This window comes from Acipenser ruthenus, chromosome 5, assembly GCF_902713425.1.
Source record: "Acipenser ruthenus chromosome 5, fAciRut3.2 maternal haplotype, whole genome shotgun sequence".
NCBI classification, from domain to species: Eukaryota; Metazoa; Chordata; class Actinopteri; order Acipenseriformes; family Acipenseridae; genus Acipenser; species Acipenser ruthenus.
In genome coordinates, this window is record NC_081193.1 from 24,784,210 (window position 1) to 24,807,906 (window position 23,697).

The 23,697-nt window shown below is 39.7% G+C and overlaps 1 protein-coding gene across 4 annotated transcripts in view; it reads right to left on the reverse strand.

Annotated features, from left to right (window-relative positions):
* The window catches only part of LOC117402817 (ribosome-binding protein 1-like), a 45,283-nt gene that overhangs the window by 16,524 nt on the left and 5,062 nt on the right, over nucleotides 1-23,697 (reverse strand). For 3 of the 4 annotated variants that reach the window (XM_059023862.1, XM_059023864.1, XM_034921466.2), the window contains exons 3-16: nucleotides 9,850-10,001; nucleotides 8,521-8,643; nucleotides 7,969-8,121; nucleotides 7,003-7,121; nucleotides 5,856-6,009; nucleotides 5,048-5,186; nucleotides 4,079-4,266; nucleotides 3,578-3,615; nucleotides 3,397-3,487; nucleotides 2,562-2,654; nucleotides 2,026-2,118; nucleotides 1,574-1,651; nucleotides 1,367-1,456; nucleotides 1,169-1,261 (exon numbers count right to left, since the gene is read on the reverse strand). In XM_059023862.1, the coding sequence (XP_058879845.1) occupies nucleotides 1,169-1,261; nucleotides 1,367-1,456; nucleotides 1,574-1,651; nucleotides 2,026-2,118; nucleotides 2,562-2,654; nucleotides 3,397-3,487; nucleotides 3,578-3,615; nucleotides 4,079-4,266; nucleotides 5,048-5,186; nucleotides 5,856-6,009; nucleotides 7,003-7,121; nucleotides 7,969-8,121; nucleotides 8,521-8,643; nucleotides 9,850-10,001 (1,604 nt within the window). The remainder of the gene's footprint in view (nucleotides 1-1,168; nucleotides 1,262-1,366; nucleotides 1,457-1,573; nucleotides 1,652-2,025; nucleotides 2,119-2,561; nucleotides 2,655-3,396; nucleotides 3,488-3,577; nucleotides 3,616-4,078; nucleotides 4,267-5,047; nucleotides 5,187-5,855; nucleotides 6,010-7,002; nucleotides 7,122-7,968; nucleotides 8,122-8,520; nucleotides 8,644-9,849; nucleotides 10,002-23,697) is intronic. The other variant, XM_059023863.1, reaches the window with a different exon arrangement.

The following is a 23,697-nucleotide window of genomic DNA, read 5'->3' on the forward strand; positions in this document are numbered from 1 at the left end:
AAGTATTGCCCCCTGTCTGATTTTCTGCATATTTTTGACACAGAATGTTATCAGATCTTCAACCAAAACCTAATATTAGATAAAAGGAACCCTGAGTGAACCAATAACACAAAAATTTGATACATATTTCATTTATTTATTAAAGAAAGCTATGCAACACCCAATGCCCCCGTGTGAAAAAGTAATTGCCCCCTTAGACTCAATAACTGTTTACGCCACCTTTAGCAGCAATAACTGCAACCAAACGCTTCCTGTAGTTATTGATTAGTCTCTCACAGCGCCGTGGAGGAATTTTGGCCCACTCCTTCATGCAGAACTGCTTCAACTCAGTGACATTTGTGTGTTTTCGAGCATGAACTGCTCGTTTCAGGTCCTTTGGCAGGACGGCCACTCCTGGGAAGATTCACTACTGTCCCAAACTTTCTCCATTTGGACAATATGGCTCTGACTGTGGTTCAGTGGAGCCCCGGAGCCTTAGAAATGGCTTTGTAACCCTTTCCAGACTGATAGGCATCAACAACTTTTTTTCCGGAGGTCTTCAGGAATTTCATTTGTTCGTGGCATGATGTGCCTCTAGAACCTGTGTGCTGATGACTTCACTCTGATGGTAAGGGCCAAAGTTAGTCAGATTTATATTGGGCAGGGCTGGCCCAAATCAGGCCTGGTTGTTAACCAAAGTACTCAAACAGCTGACCCTAATTATCCCTTTAATTGGGTTGAGTTAACTAGGGGGGGGGGCAATAACTTTCACACCTGAGATTGCATGTTTGATTACTTTGCACACCAAACAAATGAAAGAAGCACCAAACTTTGGTGTCATTTTTTCTCTCAGACTCCCTCTATATACTACTATAACCCACAAAAAAATTTGACCAAATACAATGCGAAAAATGTGCAAAAATGCAGAAAATCAGACAAGGGGCAAATACTTTTTCACGGCACTGTATATTAGAACAGATACTGCCGTATACAGTTTTTTTCTTTTGTTTTTTTTTTAACACAGAATATAAAGGTGAACGATATGCATTATAAATAACGGAGTGTTAAACAATGTATTTTCACCTCGGATCTCCTCATTGGAATAATACAGTGTTATAATGCACCCTGGCACCTATTATTTGCCGTATCCGAGCGTCTAACTTATGGGAACCCGAAACACGACACGTACCTTCTTAAGTTCCTCCTCGGACTCTGCCAGTTTTGCCTTCCACACCAGCTCTTCCTCCTCCACACTCTTCTGCAGGTCCTTCAACATGCCTTCCTGTGAAAACGCACACACACACACACACACATACATACATAAGAACAGAAACCCTACATACAGAAATCATTACTAAACTATTACTTATTTGGAAGGCACACTCACGGTTTCAGCGAGGACGCTCCTGTACTGGTCACATTCGGCCTGTAAAGTGTTCTGAGATTCTTCAGCTTCTTTCAACTTAAGTGCTAGCTCCTAAAATGGGAAACAAGGTCCAGATGGGTGAAACCGACTATAGATCTCAAATACAAAATGCTAAACATCCAAGGCTATATCCACGAGATATGAAAATCATCATTTATAAGAACTCACTGGTGATTCTGTGGTGGTGGTTGTTTGTTGGCTCACTTCCTCCTGGGCCTTCTGTTTAAATTCTTTTAACCAGTTAGTCTGAAAAGCAATTATATATTTTCAGTACTCAGTAGGCGAGTTGGATTATTAGCCGATATGAACAGGTAACCTCCAGTAACAAGTACAGGGTTTCTTTGTAGCTTTATTCCTAATATCCTGCCCTCTAATAAACATATACCGTCAGTAATCACGCTGGAACCTCACGGGACTCCTAGGTCCCAGTCTGAGGTAGTGTATAAATATCTGTAAAAAAATAAAATAAAAAATGTCCTGTTCTCATGTAGACTTCAGCAAAAATAATTCAGGACTTTAAGGGTTCAAATTTAGAAGTATACATAGAATAGTAACAAATACAGCTGTTACACTGTATAGAAATGTATGTGTTTAAAGTAAACCGATAACAGGCTTGGTACCTGGTCTGTGGCTACAGAGATCTCTGGAAAGAGAGCCTGCAAGGTCTCTCTCATCTCCTTCTGTAAAGCACAGAGCTGCTGCTCTGCATTATCCTGTAAAAGCAAATGAACACACACCTCCTTGTAAGTTTCTTTAAAATCACCGACCAACATACTGTATGGCTAATAAACTCTTAGATCATGCATTCTGAAAGAAACCTTTTAGGCCAGAAATATAAGCAGTATGAAGTTGCCAAATTGTATTACTTATTGTTTGGCAGAACATTAACATAGTTACCAATTCTGTGATATTGTCCAGGGGCCATATTACAAAAGCATCCTAAGTGACATTCTTATCTTATCTTCAGACTACACGTTTAGGAGAGTTGATATTATAGAACATGCTCTCCTAACTTATTTTGTTTCTAGAAAGAAAGTTAACTGTGTATGCTTTTACATATCTCATTAAAATCACCAACCAGATTCCCAAATGTGATTATATATATATATTTCTTTAAAACACAACATTCTGAAACAGTTTGCTACAGACTTCTAACCTTGGCTGTCTTAGTAGCACCCAATTTCTTTTCACATAATTTTTCAGCCGAGCTCAACGCTTCCATAGCTTTCCAGTTTTTCTCACGGAGGTCCTATTGGAAAAAGGTTGGCGATGACAAACCACAGCTGGATATATACCAGTGTCAAATAGTGACCACCTGGCACCAGTCAGTTCAGAAGCTAGACACCCATGGCCGTATTCACAAAGCATTTACCTCAGTGCTGATTACACTACAGAAATAGGCATGGTTTAAGTTGTACTGTAGGTGACGTTTTTGAATAGGGGTATATGCTTTGTATGTTTTAAATAAAATAATTCTGGACAATAAAAGCAAGTTTCTTCAGCTACCAGTCTGTTTTAATAAAAAAAAAGAATAGAAAAAAATTGCATCAATGGTATTTGATAATGCTACTTTTGGAATCTCTATATCCATTTCCTATTAATGTTCATAATTTAGAACCTTATAAAAGTTTACCACAGTATTTCTGCACTTTTATTGTGGTTATACTATGCATTTACCATCGTTTTACCATACCTCACTATAATTTGCAATGCTTGTCTATGCTTTATTACTACAGAAAACTTTTATAAGGGGAGGGCTGGCAAAATCTGGAACTCAGACTAAACTCCAAAATCCAAAATGCAGACACCTAAACTAAACTGAATCACGTATTTATACTTCAACTATTAAATTACATTATAAAATCAAACATATGTTAATTCCTGCAATACTAAATGAACCGCAAGTACACAATGTATTTTGTTAATTTTATGAACACATTACTGAAATGATCAAATGATATATGTAATATTTATAAAATAAACTCACTCACATTATTTTTGTTTGCTTGCTGTCCAACTGTTTCTTTCAGCTGTAGAATTTCTTTCTCAAGTAAAGACACCCGAGCGTCTCTCTCCTTTAAACTAGAAGAAAGCAAAGACCATTGGCACAACACCAAAAAAAGCAGCTAGGTGTATTGTTAATTGTGCGAAAATATCTTCTGAAATATATACCTGTTCTGAAGCTGCTCAGTCTCTGCTGCTCTGGCAAGCTGTGTAACACAGCAAAACAAAAAAGGTAAAATGATACAACCCTGAGATTAACCTCCAAAAGGGACTTGTCCAAAGTCATGAAGTCAGTGACTGAGCTGACCATATGAGATCGTGCTGCATTACAAAACGTAGGTCTTATAGTGAATTAACAAAAACAGACTGCACTGCATTACAAAAGAACATAAGCTTTTAGTGAATTACCAAAAACAACCACAAGATGGCTCAATTGGCTCATTTAACATTCTGCTTTAAAATCAGTACTGTGTCTGTGTGTAAATCTTACACACAACTTAAATACATTTCAACGTTTTAAAAAACAGACCCATTTGATTTACCGATGACATGGCGAGGGTGCATAAACACCAATGCGAGCTTTACAGTACATCGTACAAGTTTCAATTTGTGTTTTATGTGATCTAAAATCGTATTTTATAGAACACAGTTTATTGGGCGCAGTTTTACCTGCAGTTCTTGATCCTTCTCGGACTCTTTGCTCTGGCCTGCCTCGAGCAGGGTCTCTATGGATCTGATCCTCTCTTCCAGCTGCACTTTCTCTGCATTGGCCTCAGTCAGCTGGGTCTTCAGGCTCTCCACCTCCTCCCATTTGCTTTTCAATTCTGCCTCTCCGGAGGATACTTTCGCCTGGAGTTCTGTAGAACAAAAATTCAATTGAAATAAGCTTTTTGTGAAAGAAAGCACCCCCCCCCCCCCCACCCATGTCAGCATCATGTCGACCCCACTGCTCCCCATATGCATAAACATTATGTTTCAGGAGTGAAAAAAAAAAAAACGACTTCCACTACATTGCAGCTGGATCCATTCCTGGTTTTACTAGGAGTTTAATCAGGACACGTCTGAGCTTGTTACCAATACTGTGTGGAAAACCAAACCAAGCTTGTAGTACAACCTGGAAAGGGTGAAACTGCAATAGGAGTCTTACTTCCAGTCGTGTTTACCATTGTGGATTTGTTATTTCATTCAGGTGAGCAGTTTCCAAGATTAGGGAAGCCAATTAGGTGTCCATATTGTGAAAAACAGTATGCTGAACATCTCAGTTTCATCACATTTGAGAAAGTGGCTTCCCGGATATATCCTTTGTTAAACTCAAGCTCCAGCAAACTTAGGTCATTGACCAACATTCTTACAACATCATGAGCTCATGAATAGAGCTGTCAAAATCATGAACTGCAAACACTACCACCTAGATAATAGGAGATGACCTTTTTAAAACTCGACAAGGCTTTTATCACATTGTCAAATATAAGTTAATTTGCAAATACAGAAGGGTTGTGACAGATACAGGCTACTGGTTGCTTGATTCATTAAGACTCAGTACACACATTTATTATTAACCCGATGGCAGATGGACACCAACTACTTGATCGTTGACAGAACTGGATTTCCTTTCAGCGGGAGGATTAAGAAACTGACCCGTGAGGTTTTTTAGCTCTTTCTTGGCTTTCTCCAGGTCAGACAGCAGGCTGGTGTTGTTGCTCTCAGTTTTCCTGAGTTCTTCACTGACTTCATCCAGCCTCTTCTGCAGAGTGCTCTCATTGTCCTGCTGGGTGGACTACACACACACAATCGAATACATTAGTGCAAAGTTCATGCTCAAATATTTAAGGTGTTAATTACAAATACAGGGATCGATTCCTATAGAATGGTACAGCAAGTACTTAAGCAAATACAATAGGAAGCTACAAGCATTATAGCTTAAAACAAATACTACAAGAAGCTACAGCAAGCACTATTTCAAATACAATAGGAAGAATATGTGTAAGGTGCTTATATCCAGGCATTTCTGGTAAACTGTCACATGGCTTTTGATTATTCTTGTATGAACTACCTCATCTTATCGAGACAGGCACCACCACACCTAGCAGCACTAGAAGAACCACGTGCAATAATTTAAGCCCAAAGCATTTCAACAACGTGATAAGCACCTTGATTCTGAAGTCTCCTTCTGAATTAGCTTTCACTGAACCAAACCAAGACAGTCTCAATCATTTAAAGACAAGACACAAGTTCACATTGCGTTTACTGCATCAGTGCAGTGCGAGTGCCAAAGTCTCTTCTGCAGTGATGCGTTAACCGTTTTTTTCTCCTAGACAGCTGGGAACAGATTCATAGGCAGCCTGCACATCAGAGAGTGAACTTATAGTGCATTCAATTCAATGTGGACTAAGCAGGGATTAGGTATAATTTCATCTTGCGTGGGGCAGGAGGAATTGATGATTACCTGAAGCTGACTGATCTGTTTCTCAAAGGCAGCCACCTTGGCCTCCAGGGCCTTCCTCTGCTGCTCATCCTGCTGCAGGGCCTCCGATTGATCACTCAGGTCTTTGGTCAGCTTGGTGCACTCCTGGCGAAGCTTGGCCAGTTCAGCATTTTGCCTGAAAAAGAAGAATTTAGCCACAATTGCAATTACATTAGGTGTAACACCTGCTGGCATGAAAAAGACTGCAGGAACAGACTTCTACTCGGAAGGTGGAAAAATGAGCCAGGTCTTGTAACACTGGATTAGACTAAGATCCCCAGTAATGTGGTATTTCTGGTCACGCTGTTTAACACACACACACACACACACACACACACACACACAGTATACAAAAAGTCATGCAACATAGTAATTTATCTTTTTTAGACAATACCCCTGCCAAAGTATAATTTTGAACAACTGCAATATTAGTTGAATGGCAGGGTTGGGGTCAACTCCTGTTTTTCAATTCCTTTTTAAAATCAATTCCCCAATTCACATTCCTTGGAATTGGAAAGGATTAAAAGGGAATTGATTTTTAAAAAGGAATTGGACCCCAACCCTGTTGTTTAAGATGCAAATCAGACGTGTTTGGAAGACAAACAAATTAGGGATTGTTGCTTTACTGCAGCAAATTCCCAATGTTGAGCAATAAGAGGCAGAAACAAAATAGAACTGAAGTATGCTTCAGTAATATACAGCAAAAAAGTTCAGCAATTTACTGTCATTAGAAGTTTTTTGTATTAAAAATATAAACTATGTATACAAAATAGAATCATGGATTACCACTTCTACAGCTAACTACCTATCAGTTTATCAACAATTCAGCTAGTTATTGAAAATTTACAAAATCAACAAGAACCAAAGTTTTACTGAAGGCACATTCCACCTCCAAGGTATCTAAAGTACTATTTTTTTCCCTCTGTTGCAAAAGGAATAATGCACTTTACACATTAACCACAACTGAGAACTACTATGTGAATCAGATTTAATTACTTTTATTGCGCATCAAATGGGGAAAAGAGTAAATTGCTGGCTTGGAAAAAAGGTCAGCTGCACCTCTAGGGTAAGAAATGTCTAAAGATAGCGTGGCTGTGCTTTGTGTGTGAATGCAAAGTGTGCTCCCTACTTGCTCTCGGTCTGGCTGGTGGCTTGGTTGAGGGCATCCCTCAGAATGGAGTTCTCCTGCTGCAGACGAGCCAGCTGGGCATTGGGGCCATTCTCCAGCTGTTCCTGGAGGGTCCGGATCTGCAATTCAAAGCTTGGATCAGGGTTCTTCACACAAACAAGATGCAGGGGGGTCTACTGACAGCACTGTTTACATCAGAGCCGTCCGACGGGTAGCTCTTGAGTAATACCTGGCTCACTGACCTCAATACGGCTCTTTGATTTAGAGGTGAAGGCTGGACAATGTGTGGTTTTTGGTAAAAGCAGTTCCGAAACAAAATAGTGGTTTGTAAACGTATTATGGGCGAACACTAAAATGCAGACAAATGTAGTCTAAAAAATCCCGTCTTTCAGGCAAAAAAGGTTGGAAAGCTCTAGGTTAGATCATTTGCGTGCAAAGCCTATTAACTTTTAAATGGCCAACAGTGCAAGCAAGTCTCTTCAGTGGATTTCTGCAAAAAAAAATGTATAGCTTCAAATAGGCGAGAAATGACGACAATTTCCTCTTCTCTACAGGTAATAAAATAAAAAATAAAAAATCCTGTGCTGTACTGAGTACGTAACACACATGTGTAGCCAACATGTAGTGACCTTACCAGCAATGTATTTTTTTTTTTGGCCAAAGTACAACAAACACAAAACCAGGATATCCTCTGAGGAGAGGTTTGATCATTTAGTCTGCAACCGTAGTCTTCAGTTTTACAACAAACAATACTTTTATCCCTGCTATTCTTGATGTACCGAATACAGCAATAAGACACTACAATGTACACAATTGTTTTTTGTTCAAATAAATAAAACACTCAACTATGCCAGTCTGTCCATCCTCCCCCCCCCCCCCCCTCCACCCTCCCCCCTCCACCCTCCCAATTCTGTACACTCCCTTGAACAGCGCTGTAGACTTGAGTGCAGCACAGTGTTTCATCACCTTGGTTTGCAGTTGCTGAGTCTCGGTCACATGGTCCTGGTAGCTGGCCTGCATGCGAGCCTTCACAGCAGTGATCTCCTGCTCTTGAGCGCCAAGCTGCTCCTTGAGTTTAGATTCCACAGAGAATACCTTGGTTTTCTCAGCAGCCAATTCCTAAATTAAACACAATGTATGCCTTTAACACAGAGGAAGGGAAATAAACAAGTATAAAAAAAGAAAAAAAGGGGCAATGCATCAACGAAGGCATTTATTTAAAAAAAAAAAGAAATCTTTAAATTGGAATAATAAAAGTAAGAAATTCTCCAAAACTTGTAAGAAACAGATATAGTATTTATTCAGTCACAGCTAATGATCTTCCAAGGCTCATTTCCATGTTATGGTAGACCATTCTGCTGCCAGTCAGACTAAAGCAATAACAGGATTTGTTAGGCCTTGTTAACAAATCCCTCTCGCAGCACACAGTACTACCACGGGCCAAGTGTCAAGCACTAACTTTACTCCAGAGTGGGGAACAAAACCAGTAGTGAACAATTGCAAGCAGGGTCTCCTCACCTTTGTGAGCTCTCGTAGTTTATTCTTGGCAGCAGTGGCATCCTCTTGCTCTGCAGAGAGCTGTTTCTCCTTCTCTTCCAGCTGTCGTTTCAAGGCTGTGACGGGGTCTCCCTTCTGAGTGGCCTGGACAAGAGGGGAAAAAAGAATTAAATTGAAACCATTCATAATCCAAAATTCACAGTTTAATAGGCTTCCAGTAACATGCTTGGGAAAGATGTCATCCAGGAAATATCAGGTGGTGGCATTTAGCCACCTTTACTGATATAAATCTCCACTATTTATCATTTACAAGTTTCTTTTTTTATTCCATTAGGAGACGCTAAAATTAACTCTAAACCAAACACTGTATTGTGAAACACAATTTTATTAATGCATAAAACAGGTATACATTTATCTTTAGAGTTTGTTTAGCAAGTGTATTTGTTTAAGGTTAGTATTGCATTGCCTTGACATTCCAGCTAGTGAACAGTAGTACAGTAGCTAGGTTCTGTTTCACCGTTTAATTTCACAGGGTGATAATGTGGCCCAATGTAGGAATGATCTCCCTGTGTGTGTGTGAATTTGTTTATTCGCTCGGCTGAGCTTGCTAGCAGCGGCCAGTAAAGTCTGGAACACACAGCATTTTGCTGTCTGTATCGCTGCCATTGCTTTAATATGGTGTTGGACAGATCAGTGCGGGACGATACCGCGAGTCCCGCTGCGACTCTGAGCAACGATGCAATATTTTTGGCCATATATGTAAATTGTATTTGAGTACATAGCCTACGGTGTGGTACCAACAACCTACTGTACAGTACCATTACATTTTTCTATAATTTTAGTCACGTAGTACATATTGCTCACATGTGCCCAGGTGCGGACTACCGGTATCGTACCGTAAAAATGCCCAGTGGTGCCGCGCCACTCATGTGTGACCCATGCTCAAGTGACCGGAGGAAGATCGAGCACTGAGCAGAGCCAGAGAAAACAGTCACACATTCACCGTGATTGGAACTACTGAATTCAGGTTTCACTCAGTTATGGACGGACTGCTCCTCTGAACTGTCTCCTCACTACCAACATTGGAATGTGTCGTAAGTTTCATTCAATCATGAGCACAACCTAAACGCTGATGACTTTCAGTAACATTACTGTGATGTCACACAAAGTGGCCTCTTGTTCACTAAAGATTACCTACCACTGCAATTATTTATTATCAAAGAATAGGATCAAGTGTGCAGCACACAATGTAGAGCTGTGTTTTATATTGTTACCAAGCATTAGCAGAACTGAGGTGAATGAATTAATCCAATATGAAGGTGAATTACCCTGCTGAAGCGGGGGCCTTACCGTGTGCCAGGTGTCCTGAACAATGCCTGTCTTGTCTGTCAGAATTTCAATCAGGCGCTGGGCTTCTCCCTCACTGAAAACCATACTGCTCATAGTGGAAACCAGAGTCTTGTAGGGTAGGTACAGGGGACCATCAAGGGAGTCAGCAGGAACTATGGGAAAAAAAACAGTGACATTTACTTTGAGGTCCGAAACTACTTCTACTACAAACACATAGCTGATTATGACTTAAATTCCCCATTCTATAGAAAGTCATCATTAACTTGAAATACCTTGTCCTGTGATCTTGAGTAACAGTAAAAGAAAGTTAGACTAAAACTTTGACAAGTGTCTTCATCAAGGGTTATTGAAGACAATCCCCCCCCCCCCCAGGAATTTCCTTTCAGATAGTACAGGATATTATCTTAGCTGTCAATATAATTGAAGAGCAATACTCAGTCTCCATTAATGATTTCTTAAAGGAAATGGTGAAGTAGGACTGGGCAAAATACCAGCATTTCAATAATATAACATGTACTTTATTTTGTTGGTGTAAATTTTTTAGCACAGAATATTCTTGTATTTGTTTATTAGCAGCACTGATTATTGTACAGACATTTTAGAAATTTTATATATATATATATATATATATATATATATATATATATATATATATATATATATATACACAGTACTGTGCAAAAGTTTTAGGCAGGTGTGAAAAAATGCTGTAAAGTAAGAATGCTTTCAAAAATAGACATGTTAATAGATTATATTTATCAATTAACTAAATGCAAAGTGAGTGAACAGAAGAAAAATCTAAATCAAATCCATATTTGGTGTGACCACCCTTTGCCTTCAAAACAGCATCAATTCTTCTAGGTACACTTGCACAAAGTCAGGGATTTTGTAGGCATATAGTCAGGTGTATGATTAAACAATTATACCAAACAGGTGCTAATGATCATCAATTCAATATGTAGGTTGAAACACAATCATTAACTGAAGCAGAAACAGCTGTGTAGGAGGAATAAAACTGGGTGAGGAATAGCCAAACTCAGCTAACAAGGTGAGGTTGCTGAAGACAGTTTACTGTCAAAAGTCATACACCATGGCAAGACTGAGCACAGCAACAAGACACAAGGTAGTTATACTGCATCAGCAAGGTCTCTCCCAGGCAGAAATTTCAAGGCAGACAGGGGTTTCCAGATGTGCTATCCAAGCTCTTTTGAAGAAGCACAAAGAAACGGGCAAATTTGAGGACCGTAGATGCAGTGGTTGGCCAAGGAAACTTACTGCAGCAGATGAAAGACACATCATGCTTACTTCCCTTCGCAAATCCGAAGATGTCTAGCAGTGCCATCAGCTCAGAATTGGCAGAAAACAGTGGGACCCTGGTACACCCATCTACTGTCCGGAGAAGTCTGGTCAGAAGTGGCCTTCATGGAAGACTTGCGACCAAAAAGCCATACCTCCGACGTGGAAACAAAGCCAAGCGACTCAACTATGCACGAAAACACAGGAACTGGGGTGCAGAAAAACTGATGAGTCAAAATGTGAAATATTTGGCTGTAGCAGAAGGCAGTTTGTTTGCCGAAGGGCTGGAGAGCGGTACACGAATGAGTGTCTGCAGGCAACAGTGAACCATGGTGGAGGTTCCTTGCAAGTTTGGGGCTGCATTTCTGCAAATGGAGTTGGGGATTTGGTCAGAATTAATGTCTCCTCAATGTTGAGAAGTACAGGCAGATACTTATCCATCATACAATACCATCAGGGAGACATCTGATTGGCCTTGAAGAATTGATGCTGTTTTGAAGGCAAAGGGTGGTCACACCAAATATTGATTTGATGTAGATTTTTCTTCTGTTCACTCACTTTGCATTTTGTTAATTGATAAATATAAACTATTAACATTTCTATTTTTGAAAGCATTCTTACTTTACAGCATTTTTTCACACCTGCCTAAAACTTTTGCACAGTATTGTGTGTGTATATATATATATATATATATATATATATATATATATATATATATATATATACACACACACACACACACACACACACAGTGCCTTGCAAAAGTATTCAGACCCCTGACCAATTCTCTCATATTACTGAATTACAAATGGTACATTGAAATTTCGTTCTGTTTGATATTTTATTTTAAAACACTGAAACTCAAAATCAATTATTGTAAGGTGACATTGGTTTTATGTTGGGAAATATTTTTAAGAAAAATAAAAAACTGAAATATCTTGCTTGCATAAGTATTCAACCCCCACACATTAATATTTGGTAGAGCCACCTTTCGCTGCAATAACAGCTTTAAGTCTTTTGGGGTAAGTATGTACCAGCTTTGCACACAGCGTCGGAGTGATTTTGGCCCATTCTTCTTGGCAGATTTGCTCCAGGTTGTTCAGTTGGGTTGGACGACGCTTGTGGACCGCAATTTTCAAATAGTGCCACAGATTCTCAATGGGATTGAGATCAGGACTTTGACTGGGCCACTGTAGGACATTCACCTTTTTGTTCTTGAGCCACTCCAATGTTGCTTTGGCCTTGTGCTTGGGATCATTGTCCTGCTGAAAGTTGAATTTACTCCCAAGCTTCAGTTTTTTAGAGGACTGAAGCAGGTTCTCTTGCAGTATTTCCCTGTATTTTGCCTTCTTCCTTCAATTTTAACAAGTTGCCCAGTCCCTGCTGATGAGAAGCATCCCCACAGCATGATACTGCCACCACCATACTTAACTGTAGGGATGGTGTGTCTTGAGGCATGGGCAGTGTTAGGTTTGCGCCACACATAGCGCTTTGAGTTTTGGCCAAAAAGCTCTATCTTGGTCTCATCCGACCACAAAACCTTTTCCCACATTGCAGCTGGGTCACTCTCATGCTTTCTGGCAAACTCCAGACGTGCTTTCAGATGGTACTTTTTGAGTAACGGCTTTTTCTTGCCACCCTCCCATACAGGCCAGTGTTATGCAGAGCTCTTGATATGGTTGACTGGTGCACCATTACTCCACTCCCAGCCACTGAACTCTGTAGCTCCTTCAAAGTGATTGTTGGCTTCTCTGTGGCTTCTCCTTCTTGTTTGAGCGCTGAGTTTTGAGGGACGGCCTTTTCTTGGCAGTGCCTGGGTGGTGTGATGCAGCTTCCACTTCCTGATTATTGATCCAACTGTGCTCACTGGGATATCCAAACACTTGGATATTATTTTGTACCCTTCCCTAATCTATGCATTTATATTACTTTATCTCTAACTTCTGTAGAATGCTCTTTGGTCTTCATTTTCCTTCAGATTCACAGCCTGACCAATGATCCTTCAACAGTGGGGTTTTTATCCAAAAAATGTGACAGCAACTTTAATGGTTCACAGGTGGAGGCCAATGGTAAGGTAATTGTGTCCTTGTTAGGGCAATCTCTTTCATTGGTGTAAACTGGGAGCTTCCACAGCACAGGGGTTGAATACTTATGCAAGCAAGATATTTCAGTTTTTTATTTTTCTTAAAAATATTTCCCAACATAAAACCAATGTCACCTTACAATAATTGATTTTGAGTTTCAGTGTTCTAAAATAAAATATCAAACAGAATGAAATTTCAATGTACCATTTGTAATTCAGTAATATGACAGAATTGGTCAGGGGTCTGAATACTTTTGCAAGGCACTGTATGTGTGTGTGTGTGTATATATATATATATATATATATATATATATATATATATATATATATATATATATAACGTGCCTCAGTACATTACCAATTAAATTGTTTGATTTTTGTTTCCATACAGAGCAATTGTGTGTTCAGCTAAAATAATCTAAAGTCAAGAGTTTGTGGAAGGATCATAGGGTATGCAAGGATGGAACTTGGTAAGTTTTTCCTATAGTTACTCTGAGAGTCATTATTTTTAAAAGGAAATGCTTTGCAGAACATTTGTTCATGAATCATCTACTCTCAATTAAAAAACGACAGCCTTGAGTTTCCTTGACTAGTCACCAAATCCCAACAGTATTGCATCATCTCCTCGAAAGCCACCATTAAATCCCATTCCCAGTATCAAGCCCAGCCCCGGTGCTCAACACACCCTCCGGCACAGAGAGTACTACTACAGTACGTAGACCACAAAAGAGGATTACAGTATTAAGACTCCAATAAGCAGCGGAAGTTTAGCAAAGAAAACCAATTAGCAAGCCCGGGTACAACACTGAACGTCAGTATCAGGCAGCACAACAACCAAAGGAAACCAGTAAAACTGATGTCATTAGATTTTACCTGACTTTTATACACTCCTTAAAGAATTAAATTGATACCTATTGTGCCATTTGTGTATCTCAGATCACAACTGAGAAACGTGTTAATAGTAAAATTGATTTAATTTATATATTTTGTTCCTGTTATAACACCTAAATGGGCTTTTTTTTCTCTGAGGAAACTAAAAAGATAAGCGTTTTAGGATGTGTGTTGGTTTGGTGTGGCTGCACAGTCAAAAGTTCAGTATAAATATGTAAAGATTTCATTTTAAGTAAATCAGTTTGGAATTAAGCAAGTTAAAAAAGGGAAACAGAATTGAGAATTGAGAGATTAGGAGTAGAGAATTTACTTCGTAATGAGTTGGAAAACATGGCAGTTGGTGCAGAATTACATTTCAATTATTTACACTTACCGCATTTGATGGTTACAATTTGATTTGTTTATTTTATCAATTTATTCTTTCTAAAGCTCACACCAGACGTAACAAGAACAATCCAGCTAAACAGTCCAGACCTGCTCAGTGTTTTTAGAAGGATCTGCTGTGTTTTGCTCGATCTCACCCCAGAACAGTAGAGGAACAGTAGAGGATTATTCTGCTGCAGCCTTCCGGGCATCAGTGCCTGACCCAGTGCCGGGCTAAGCTTTGTAGCACCAGTCGGAGACAGCACAGTGTGTACACAAACACTCCGACTGTCAGCCCACTGAGCCTTTTTCAAAACAAGAAGCTGCATCAATAGAATGGAGGTTTCCACCACTGCCCTCTTATCAATGAGGCAGGGCTTGAAACACCACAAGCACCAGCACTCAACTGTATTGTTCAGAATGTTAAACCAACTATGTAAAGGCCTGACAGAGAGCGAATTAATCCGAGTCAACAATCTCCCTCCCGACCAGCGAGGGCAACAGGAACAGTGTGCCCCGGACTGGATGGTTTGACAGTTCATTCCAGGGTCAGTCAGAAGTCGGCCATCCAAAAAGGGGGCGAAGCCACAATACTAGAAGTCAGAGCCTTACTGCGGTAGGCGATGTGTAAGTCATGGATTGGAGGAGATGCGATTGCACTCGCTACCAAATGAAGTCATGTCATGGTGCTTTAAACTGGAATCAGAATACAGTAGTTAACATGTGAAATCGTGTGAAAAGTACATGGTGAAAGATCACAGGACCAACAACTGAGCATCAAACACCCCAGTAACTAGTAGTGCCCAGTGGAAACACAGCATATGGTTCCATTACAAACAGTACACAAATGATCCTCAACCTTCCTGTTCAAAGCTGCGTGGCACAATCATCCAGCTGAAATCAGGAAGAGTACTCAATGCCAAAGTGCACGGCGAGCACACCATTTTTCAGACCCTAATAAAACTGCATTTTCCTTTGAAAGACTGCTTCGAGCTTTGCTCTTTTAGTTTGAGTTTTAAAATGCTTTCTCCTTATCAAGTAACTAATAAGATGAAAATACACATCGGCTAAATTGTAGGATTTTTTTAAAACTTGCAACTAAGCAGGTAAAGATGCCAGAACTGCTAATGCAAACACTGATTCATTTCAAGTCAGTTCACTTCTTCTGTGTCAAGCACTGCTCCTGACAGGCGAGACTCCCTTCCCACAGGTCTCAAATCAGCCCTTAGCTCTCCAGTAATGTTTTTTTTTTATTTTTTAATTATTATTATTTATTTATTTTTCTGCATGAGATATTATTATGTTATTAATTGTAAGTTTTGCATTATGTGTAGGTGTGTGTCTTTTATAGTTGTTTTTAATCATTATGATTAAATTGTGTGTGAATGTGTTTAGTCGTTTTAATGTGCTTACTAATCAAGTTGCTTTAATATTAAGTTTCTATACAGTATTGTGTAAGTTTTGAGTTCTTTTCATTTCCCATCGGCAAAACCAGCTACTTGCAGTTTTGCATGAAGTCACAGATGGGGGGGGGGATTAAAAGACAAAATGGATGCGCCCTGCTCAATGTAATACATGCTGGACCATAAGGTCAGAGAGCACCGCCTCCCTTTCCCACAGAGGAAGTATGTGGCAGGCTCATTGTGTGTGATGAGACAGGCTACCTCAATTGGACAGAAACCAGTAGGGTTGAAGGGGAGTCAACAATTGTTTACAAAGGTATAAATATCAAACATTGTAAAGTTTTGTCAGTCTTTTCATCTCTTTTGAATTGACTCCATGGATATCCATGCTTTCTGATAAAAACATATGCACTGAGCTGTACTGAGGCCTTGTCCGAAGTAAGTTTGAATATAGTGCTTATATGATTGTATTGGAGGTATTCCTTTCTTGTATATAAAAGTGTTTTTGAATCAAAAACCATTTGTCAGCTTAATTTTTTCACTACAGCTCCATAAGTATTTCTTCAGCTGTCTGAGAACAACGGCAAAAAACAGTCTCTGTGCATAGGCACCGGAACTACAGTACAAATATGTAGATTTTCCATTTATAACATGTCCTTAATCTAGGCATCAATGGCACTCGTAACACAAGCATCTCACATTTTGACGACAAAGCAGCTAGGGTAGGCTGGTAGAAGATGTACTGTAAAAAAAATATATATATAATGTATTTATTTTTAAATTTAAAAAGGTAAATACGGTTGCTAAAGTTCTGAACCGGGAGTTCTTTGAGACAGTTGCGTCTGAAGTCATTCCAGTTTCCTATTTGTGTTTTAATTTTAGATATCCATGACGGCATGGAACTTTCCCTGACCCAATTTGTTAGGGTGACTAGATTTCCAAAGCTCAGAAAACAGGACAAATATATTTAAAACAGGTTTTAGAACTACATAATGGAGTGGTTTCATTTAAATAGTGTCTTTATCACTATTACTGTTTTCACATTAAAACGAACAGAAACCAACAACCTCCGACAGCTGCCTAACCACTGCACCATCCTTTTTCCTATTCGTGGGCATGTATATATATTATAAAATATATATTGCTATTTTTACCCTCTTTGTATACTTTCAATTTATTACAGTAACCTATAGGATAGTAAATATTTCAATATGATTGGAAATAGATTACATAATTAAAAGAAAGGAGTACTATTTGGCGCGGTTGCAAACAGGGACTTTAAAGCTTAGGGAAAAATGTCAGGGACAGTTGATGTGAAAAGGGGCCGTCTGGTCACCCTATGATCTGTTGGATTTTAAAAGCGAGTTGCCTCGCAGGGGATCTACACTGTCTTCTGTATATACATATTATATAACCATCATACACTTTACAAGTTCCTTCGACTCACCCATCAGAAGAACAGAAGGGGCTGCAAGCCCATTCATTGTATTACCCCTGTATTAACTTAATGCAGTCAATGTGCCTTTAGAAATCATTGCCTTGAACCATCTCTGAACTCTACATTAGCACTAATTAGCAGTCTTACGTTCCTTTGTTGTGGAAATCTGATCCTGGATTTTGCTGTCGAGACTCAACAGTCGTCCATAACCCACACTATCACACTTCAAATGATGCCACTCACCAGGAATGCAATACTGGTTTTATGTTTACTTTGTAACTAGGGAGGAACTATGATGTCCAAAAATGTATGAATTATAGACCAAAAAAGGCTTTCCTAAAAAGGGGTAATCTTTACCAGTTTATCCATTAATCCTGTAGACCTCAAAAAGTGATGACAGCCTTCCTGTAGATTTACGGTGTTGTGTGAAGAACACCACATGCAAGTGCTGTACATCAATTCCAACAAGTTAAACATTAAATGCGGATCAAGCTACAGTATCCCTTGATCTGACACGGAATGGGACTGATAAGCTGATAAGTCCAGTACACTGTACTGTACTATGGGAGTTCCCTGCAGCACTGGACAAACAGGAAGTGGTTTAAAAAGTGATTTTTCCTCAAGGACACACTGCACTTCGAACCATACTGTACCTCAATCTTGAGGGCTCGTACTGTTCCTATAGAGAACAGTATAAAGAACTTGATTATGACTGACGAACAAAATAATAGAACTGCCTCTCTGGTGCTTGTAGGGAACGAAGGTGGAGGTTGACAGAAGAATGTACTCTTAACCCATGAAGTGCCAGTGTCCTCATTTGAGGCCAGGCTACTTTGTAATTTGTAATCTACTGTACCTGTTATTTTAATTACATTGTTATGATAACTTAATCTCGTTTTGATAACCGCAAATTGAGAAGTCTAAATGTTATGTATCAAAATACACAAATACAGCTTGTGTTCTGATTTTGACAAACAGATTAATTTGGTACTTGATGGGTTATAATTTCTCTAAAATACAAATAAATGAATTGGGTATATAAAACAACTTTAGTTAGGTGTGATGGGGTACACCCCGCCCCTATGTGTATATGTATTATTTAAATGTACTGTGTGTATTTAAAAACATGCAGTTTTATTGTTATTTTACAGCCTGGATGGGGTTAAAATGTCCCATCCAGATAAAATCGTGACAATGCGTGGTCAACAGCGAGTGATTATTGACAATCTGGCTGTTGACCACGCGTATGAGAAACCCTGTGCCAAATGTGGCAGAGGGATAAACTAGGTAATTGATTTTTGTTCCTGGGTAGTAAGTGTTATTTCCTAATTGCTTATGCCTCAAAAGTATAGAAAATGGCTATTATTCCCCACAAACTTTCGCTTTTGTGACCAGGACAGTGAGAAAACGGGCGAATTTGTGTCTTTTCGTTCACATAAAGTCAGAAAAAAACAACATATGAATCCAAATTAACATGTATTTATACTAAAGTAATACAAAAATGACTACAAAAGATTTAGAAGCGAGTAGTTTTTCGAGATTTACGATTATACTGTAAATCACTTTCACGAATCAGCCCCCAAATGTAGTCTCCCATCATGTTCTCGTTATACTGTCCTTGGTAGAGGCGTTCAAAGTCCAGTATATCCTGGTGGAAGCGCTCGCCTTGCTCCTCCGAGTACGCTCCCATGTTCTCCTTGAATTTATCAAGATGAGCATCAAGGATATGGACTTTGAGGGACATCCTACAGCCCATTGTGCCGTAGTTCTTCACCAGAGTCTCAACCAGCTCCACATAGTTTTCGGCCTTGTGATTGCCCAGGAAGCCCCGAACCACTGCGACAAAGCTGTTCCAAGCCGCTTTCTCCTTACTAGTGAGCTTCTTGGGGAATTCATTGCACTCCAGGATCTTCTTTATCTGTGGTCCGACGAAGACACCGGCTTTGACCTTTGCCTCAGACAGCTTAGGGAAGAAGTCTTGAAGGTACTTGAAGGCTGCCGACTCCTGATCTAGAGCTCTGACAAATTGTTTCATAAGGCCCAATTTGATGTGCAGTGGTGGCATCAGCACCTTCCGGGGGTCCACCAGTGGCTCCCACTTGACGTTGTTCCTCCCCACAGAGAACTCGGTCCGCTGTGGCCAGTCCCGCCTGTGGTAGTGCGCCTTGGTGTCACTGCTGTCCCAAAGGCAAAGATAGCAAGGAAACTTGGTAAAACCGCCTTGGAGACCCATCAGGAATGCCACCATTCTGAAGTCTCCTATGACCTCCCAGCCGTACTCATCATACTTCAAGGCGTCCAGCAAGGTCTTGATGCTGTTGTAATCCTCTTTGAGGTGCACCGCGTGAGCCAGGGGAAGAGACGAGTACTTGTTACCATTATGGAGCAGCACGGCTTTGAGGCTCCTGGATGAGCTGTCAATGAAGAGGCGCCACTCATTCTGGTTACAGGCGATTTCGATTGCCTCGAACAGACTGGTCACATTGTGGCAGAAGCAGAGCCCATCTTGACGGGTGAAGAAGCTGGAAAAAGGTTGGTGACTCTTCCTCTGATCTGCGACTTGCACACTTTCATCCAACAAGTTCCACTGCTTGAGCCTAGACGTCAAAAGCTCGGCATTGGACTTGGTGAGACCAAGATCTCTAATCAAGTCGTTGAGGTCTTTTTGGTTGGGGTAGTATGGATTTCTCTCCTCAGCTCCACCTCTGAAATTGTCATCTGGATCTACAACGTCTTCCTCGCTCTCTGACTTGCTGCTCTCTTCTAAAGACGGCTGCTCTCTCTCCGGAGGAGTGGATACGGGGAGCTCATGGCAGTGTGGCACCGGGGCGATGGATGAAGGAAGGTCCGGATACGTGATAGCAGGTGCATTCTTGCCAGTCCGACGTTTGGAAGGGTCCACCATGCAGAAGTAGCAGTTGCTTGAGTGGTCAGTGGGTTCCCGCCAAATTCTTGGGATGGCGAACTTCATGGCTCTCTCTTTCCCTCTGTACCATCCTACAAAAATACATTTATTTCACCCATGACTAATGTGCAAGAGATTCTCGCAACATTTTTCATATATGATATATTTTTTCAATAACATTGAAAATTGTAAAACATTTTAAAATTAAAAACTTTTACAATTTTAAAAATTTTAACAAATTTTATAACATAATTCCGAGCAACAACTGTCCATCTTACCTTCCAGAGTTTTTTTGCAGTGCTCGCAGGTGAAATGAGGTGCCCAGCGTTTGTCTTGATCCCCGACAGGCATGCCGAAATATGCCTTGTAGGCCTCACACATCTTAGCAGATGCTTCCACTGAGTACTTTTTCGCTCTTGTCTTGATAAATTGGCCGCAGACATAGCAAAATGCGTCTGCCGGATGCTTGCAGCCTCTTGATGCCATCTCAGAAAAATGCAGATATGTATCCACTTAGGCAGCTGGAACTAAACTGAACTGGTGGGCTTAAGGCCCCTGTATTTATACTACTATTTATATTACTGGAAAGTTCTAGAAAGTTCTAGAAGTTACTCCAAGTTTACTCAGCACTGAATCTATCTGGAATGTTCTGGAAAATAGGTAAATTTCAAAATATCACTGTCCTGGTCACAAAAGCAAAGTTTGTGGGGAATAATAGCCATTTTCTATACTTTTGAGGCATAAGCAATTAGGAAATAACACTTACTACCCAGGAACAAAAAAAAAAAAAAATATTGTTACACGGTGTAGCCAGTTAATCCCTCGGCCACAATATAAAAACAAGCAGCTTTACTAGAAAGCAATTGCTACCACCAGCACGACACTTGTTTTTGTTTCATGTCTGTTTTGTTTTGGCCACCGTGCCGTTTTGTTTTGAGTGCAGCATTTGTTTCTTTTATTTATTTTTACAATAAACCGCCTTCCACTCACCACTGTGTCCTGCATTTCATGGCCTGACGTCACCACACGAGCCAGCCTGTTCACATCAGGTTTGTGTCATTCAAAATGAAGCGTCAACCACATCAATCCAACAACATTTATAGATGTTTTTAACTATATTTTATTTGTTACACTTCCTATTACACACATCTGCTTAAAAAAAAAAAACTTTCAGTGGCCTGACACAATGAACAAAGCACTGTCAGTATGGAGATGTCTCTGAAGCATCATCTCTAATAGCAGCACTCGGACTGAAATCACTTTCGACAGCGACAAGCCAAAACAACACATTAAAACATGTCTAACGACCCACTAAGGCAATACAGAGTAAAAGAAACAGAAGTAGACAGCTTCATTTAAACGAAGGGCTTTTGATTGAATTATACTGACACGTGTACTGGAATGTGCGGCGCAAAGCAGAACACCTGTGAATAACTTCATTCCACTTGAAATCCTTTCTGTTTAGTTTGAGTTGGAGCTCCAGTGACAGGCAGATGCGCACCTAGGCCAGGTTTGAAGCTTTATTGCAGGTTATGTACTCAAAATATGGAATTTCTAACCATTGGAAAACTGGAGGACCGGTGAGGAGGGAGACCATTATCACTATTAGTGACCAGACTCAGATCTATGAACTGTAGATTACCACTATATGTTGTTTATTTGTTAACTGCTTAAAAAGTATTTTGCATTTCTTTATATTCCTGCTTAAGGATACCTTGGGTCTAAGATCAAGGCCTGGTAAAAGCTACCCGAGTACTACTGTGTATTATAGCACATTGTGGCTTCTTTAAAAATCATAACTGTAACAAGAATCCTGGGCAGACTAAGCGCCCCCCCATACCTCGGAATGCATTGATCTGCTGAAATGCACCATGACGTCACACAGAGTTCTCTGGAAAAGAAGTTCCTGTGTTTATACTGGCAGTAGACTGTGTGCACCATGCATAGAACTGGATTAGCATCTAGGATATGTGCCTCAAGGAATACTCACCCCTGATATTTCTATAAACAAAATAACAGTGACATTAGAACTGGAGGGGTGGGAGGAGTGATCCACAGCGACTTAATCTGTTGCAGATCTTCTCAAATTAAACGTAGAACAGTGTTATTTACTGCTATTGTTTTTATTCATAAAACAGATGAAATAATGTATATTTATAAAAATAAAAAAAAAGTATGGTGCAGTTTGTTTTTAAATGTAGCTGCCAACAAGGGAGTGTGTATATTATATTATAATATATTTGTTTTGTACATACCTACACATGTACATGAAGATTAAGGATATCTTTTTCAATACAGCGTTTTGTTCCCATGACAAAAGAAAATAAAATGGTTCTCCTGACGCTGCACAACGACGTATCTGTCCCACACATGATTCAGTTAAGGGCACCACAATCTCCCTTCACAGCAGTTAATAAGATCCAATTTGGACAAGGAGTTCAGAGTATGTAGCCTTCATTAACCCAAAAAGAATCAGAAGTCAGAACCCATGCAAAAGCATGACCTAGGTACTGATACTGAAAGTGTACACTGCATGTCGGCAAGTCAAACCAAAAAGACCAACTTATTTCAATCTATTTCTTCCCCCTGTGAAAAAATAAATACAAATCTTGCTCTTTTTACTGATATGGTTCACAGGGCTTATGTTTCTTTCTATGTTGACAACAGTTGTTGATGACAGCATTTACTGTCAAAGTGACTGCCTAGGCAACACCCAAATTAAAAGCAATTTCCTTTAACAAATGAGGCTGCTGAAAACATATTAATGGCTGAAGACAGAAGATGAAGTAAGTGCTGGGGTGTTTATTTTAGAAAAGGCAAAAGATGCATAGCAAGCTACGACAGCACAATAAACATACAGCTCAGGTACCCACCAGATGCTGGTCTTATATCCCACCCTCCTCATTATCTTTATACAACTGCATGCTTTTTAAATAAAACAAATAACCGTACGGGTTTAAACAATTGTCCAGCCTATGAAACAGAAATCGTACAATAAATCAATATCCAAACAAGCAGATTTGTGACAGACAGGCAGACATGCAGACAGAATCTTATATCCCCAGGTTATGACACTCTTAACATGCTCTAAACTATGGTCGTGGGTTCAATCCCAGGTGGGGGACACTGCTGCTGTACCCTTGAGCAAGGTACTTTACCTAGATTGCTCCAGTAAAAACCCAACTGTATAAATGGGTAATTGTATGTAAAAATAAATGTGTAAAAAATAATGTAATTGTATGTAAAAATAATGTGGTATCTTGTAACAATTGTAAGTCGCCCTGGATAAGGGCGTCTGCTAAGAAATAATTAATAATAATAATAATAATAATAATAATAATAATAATAATAATAATAATAATAATAATAATTGGATAAGTGATTCTCTGTACAAAATGACAGGACGGACATGTATCTTGGTGCCCATTTCTTGAAGTTGCTTTTAAAAAAAGTGAGTACTCTGGGAACA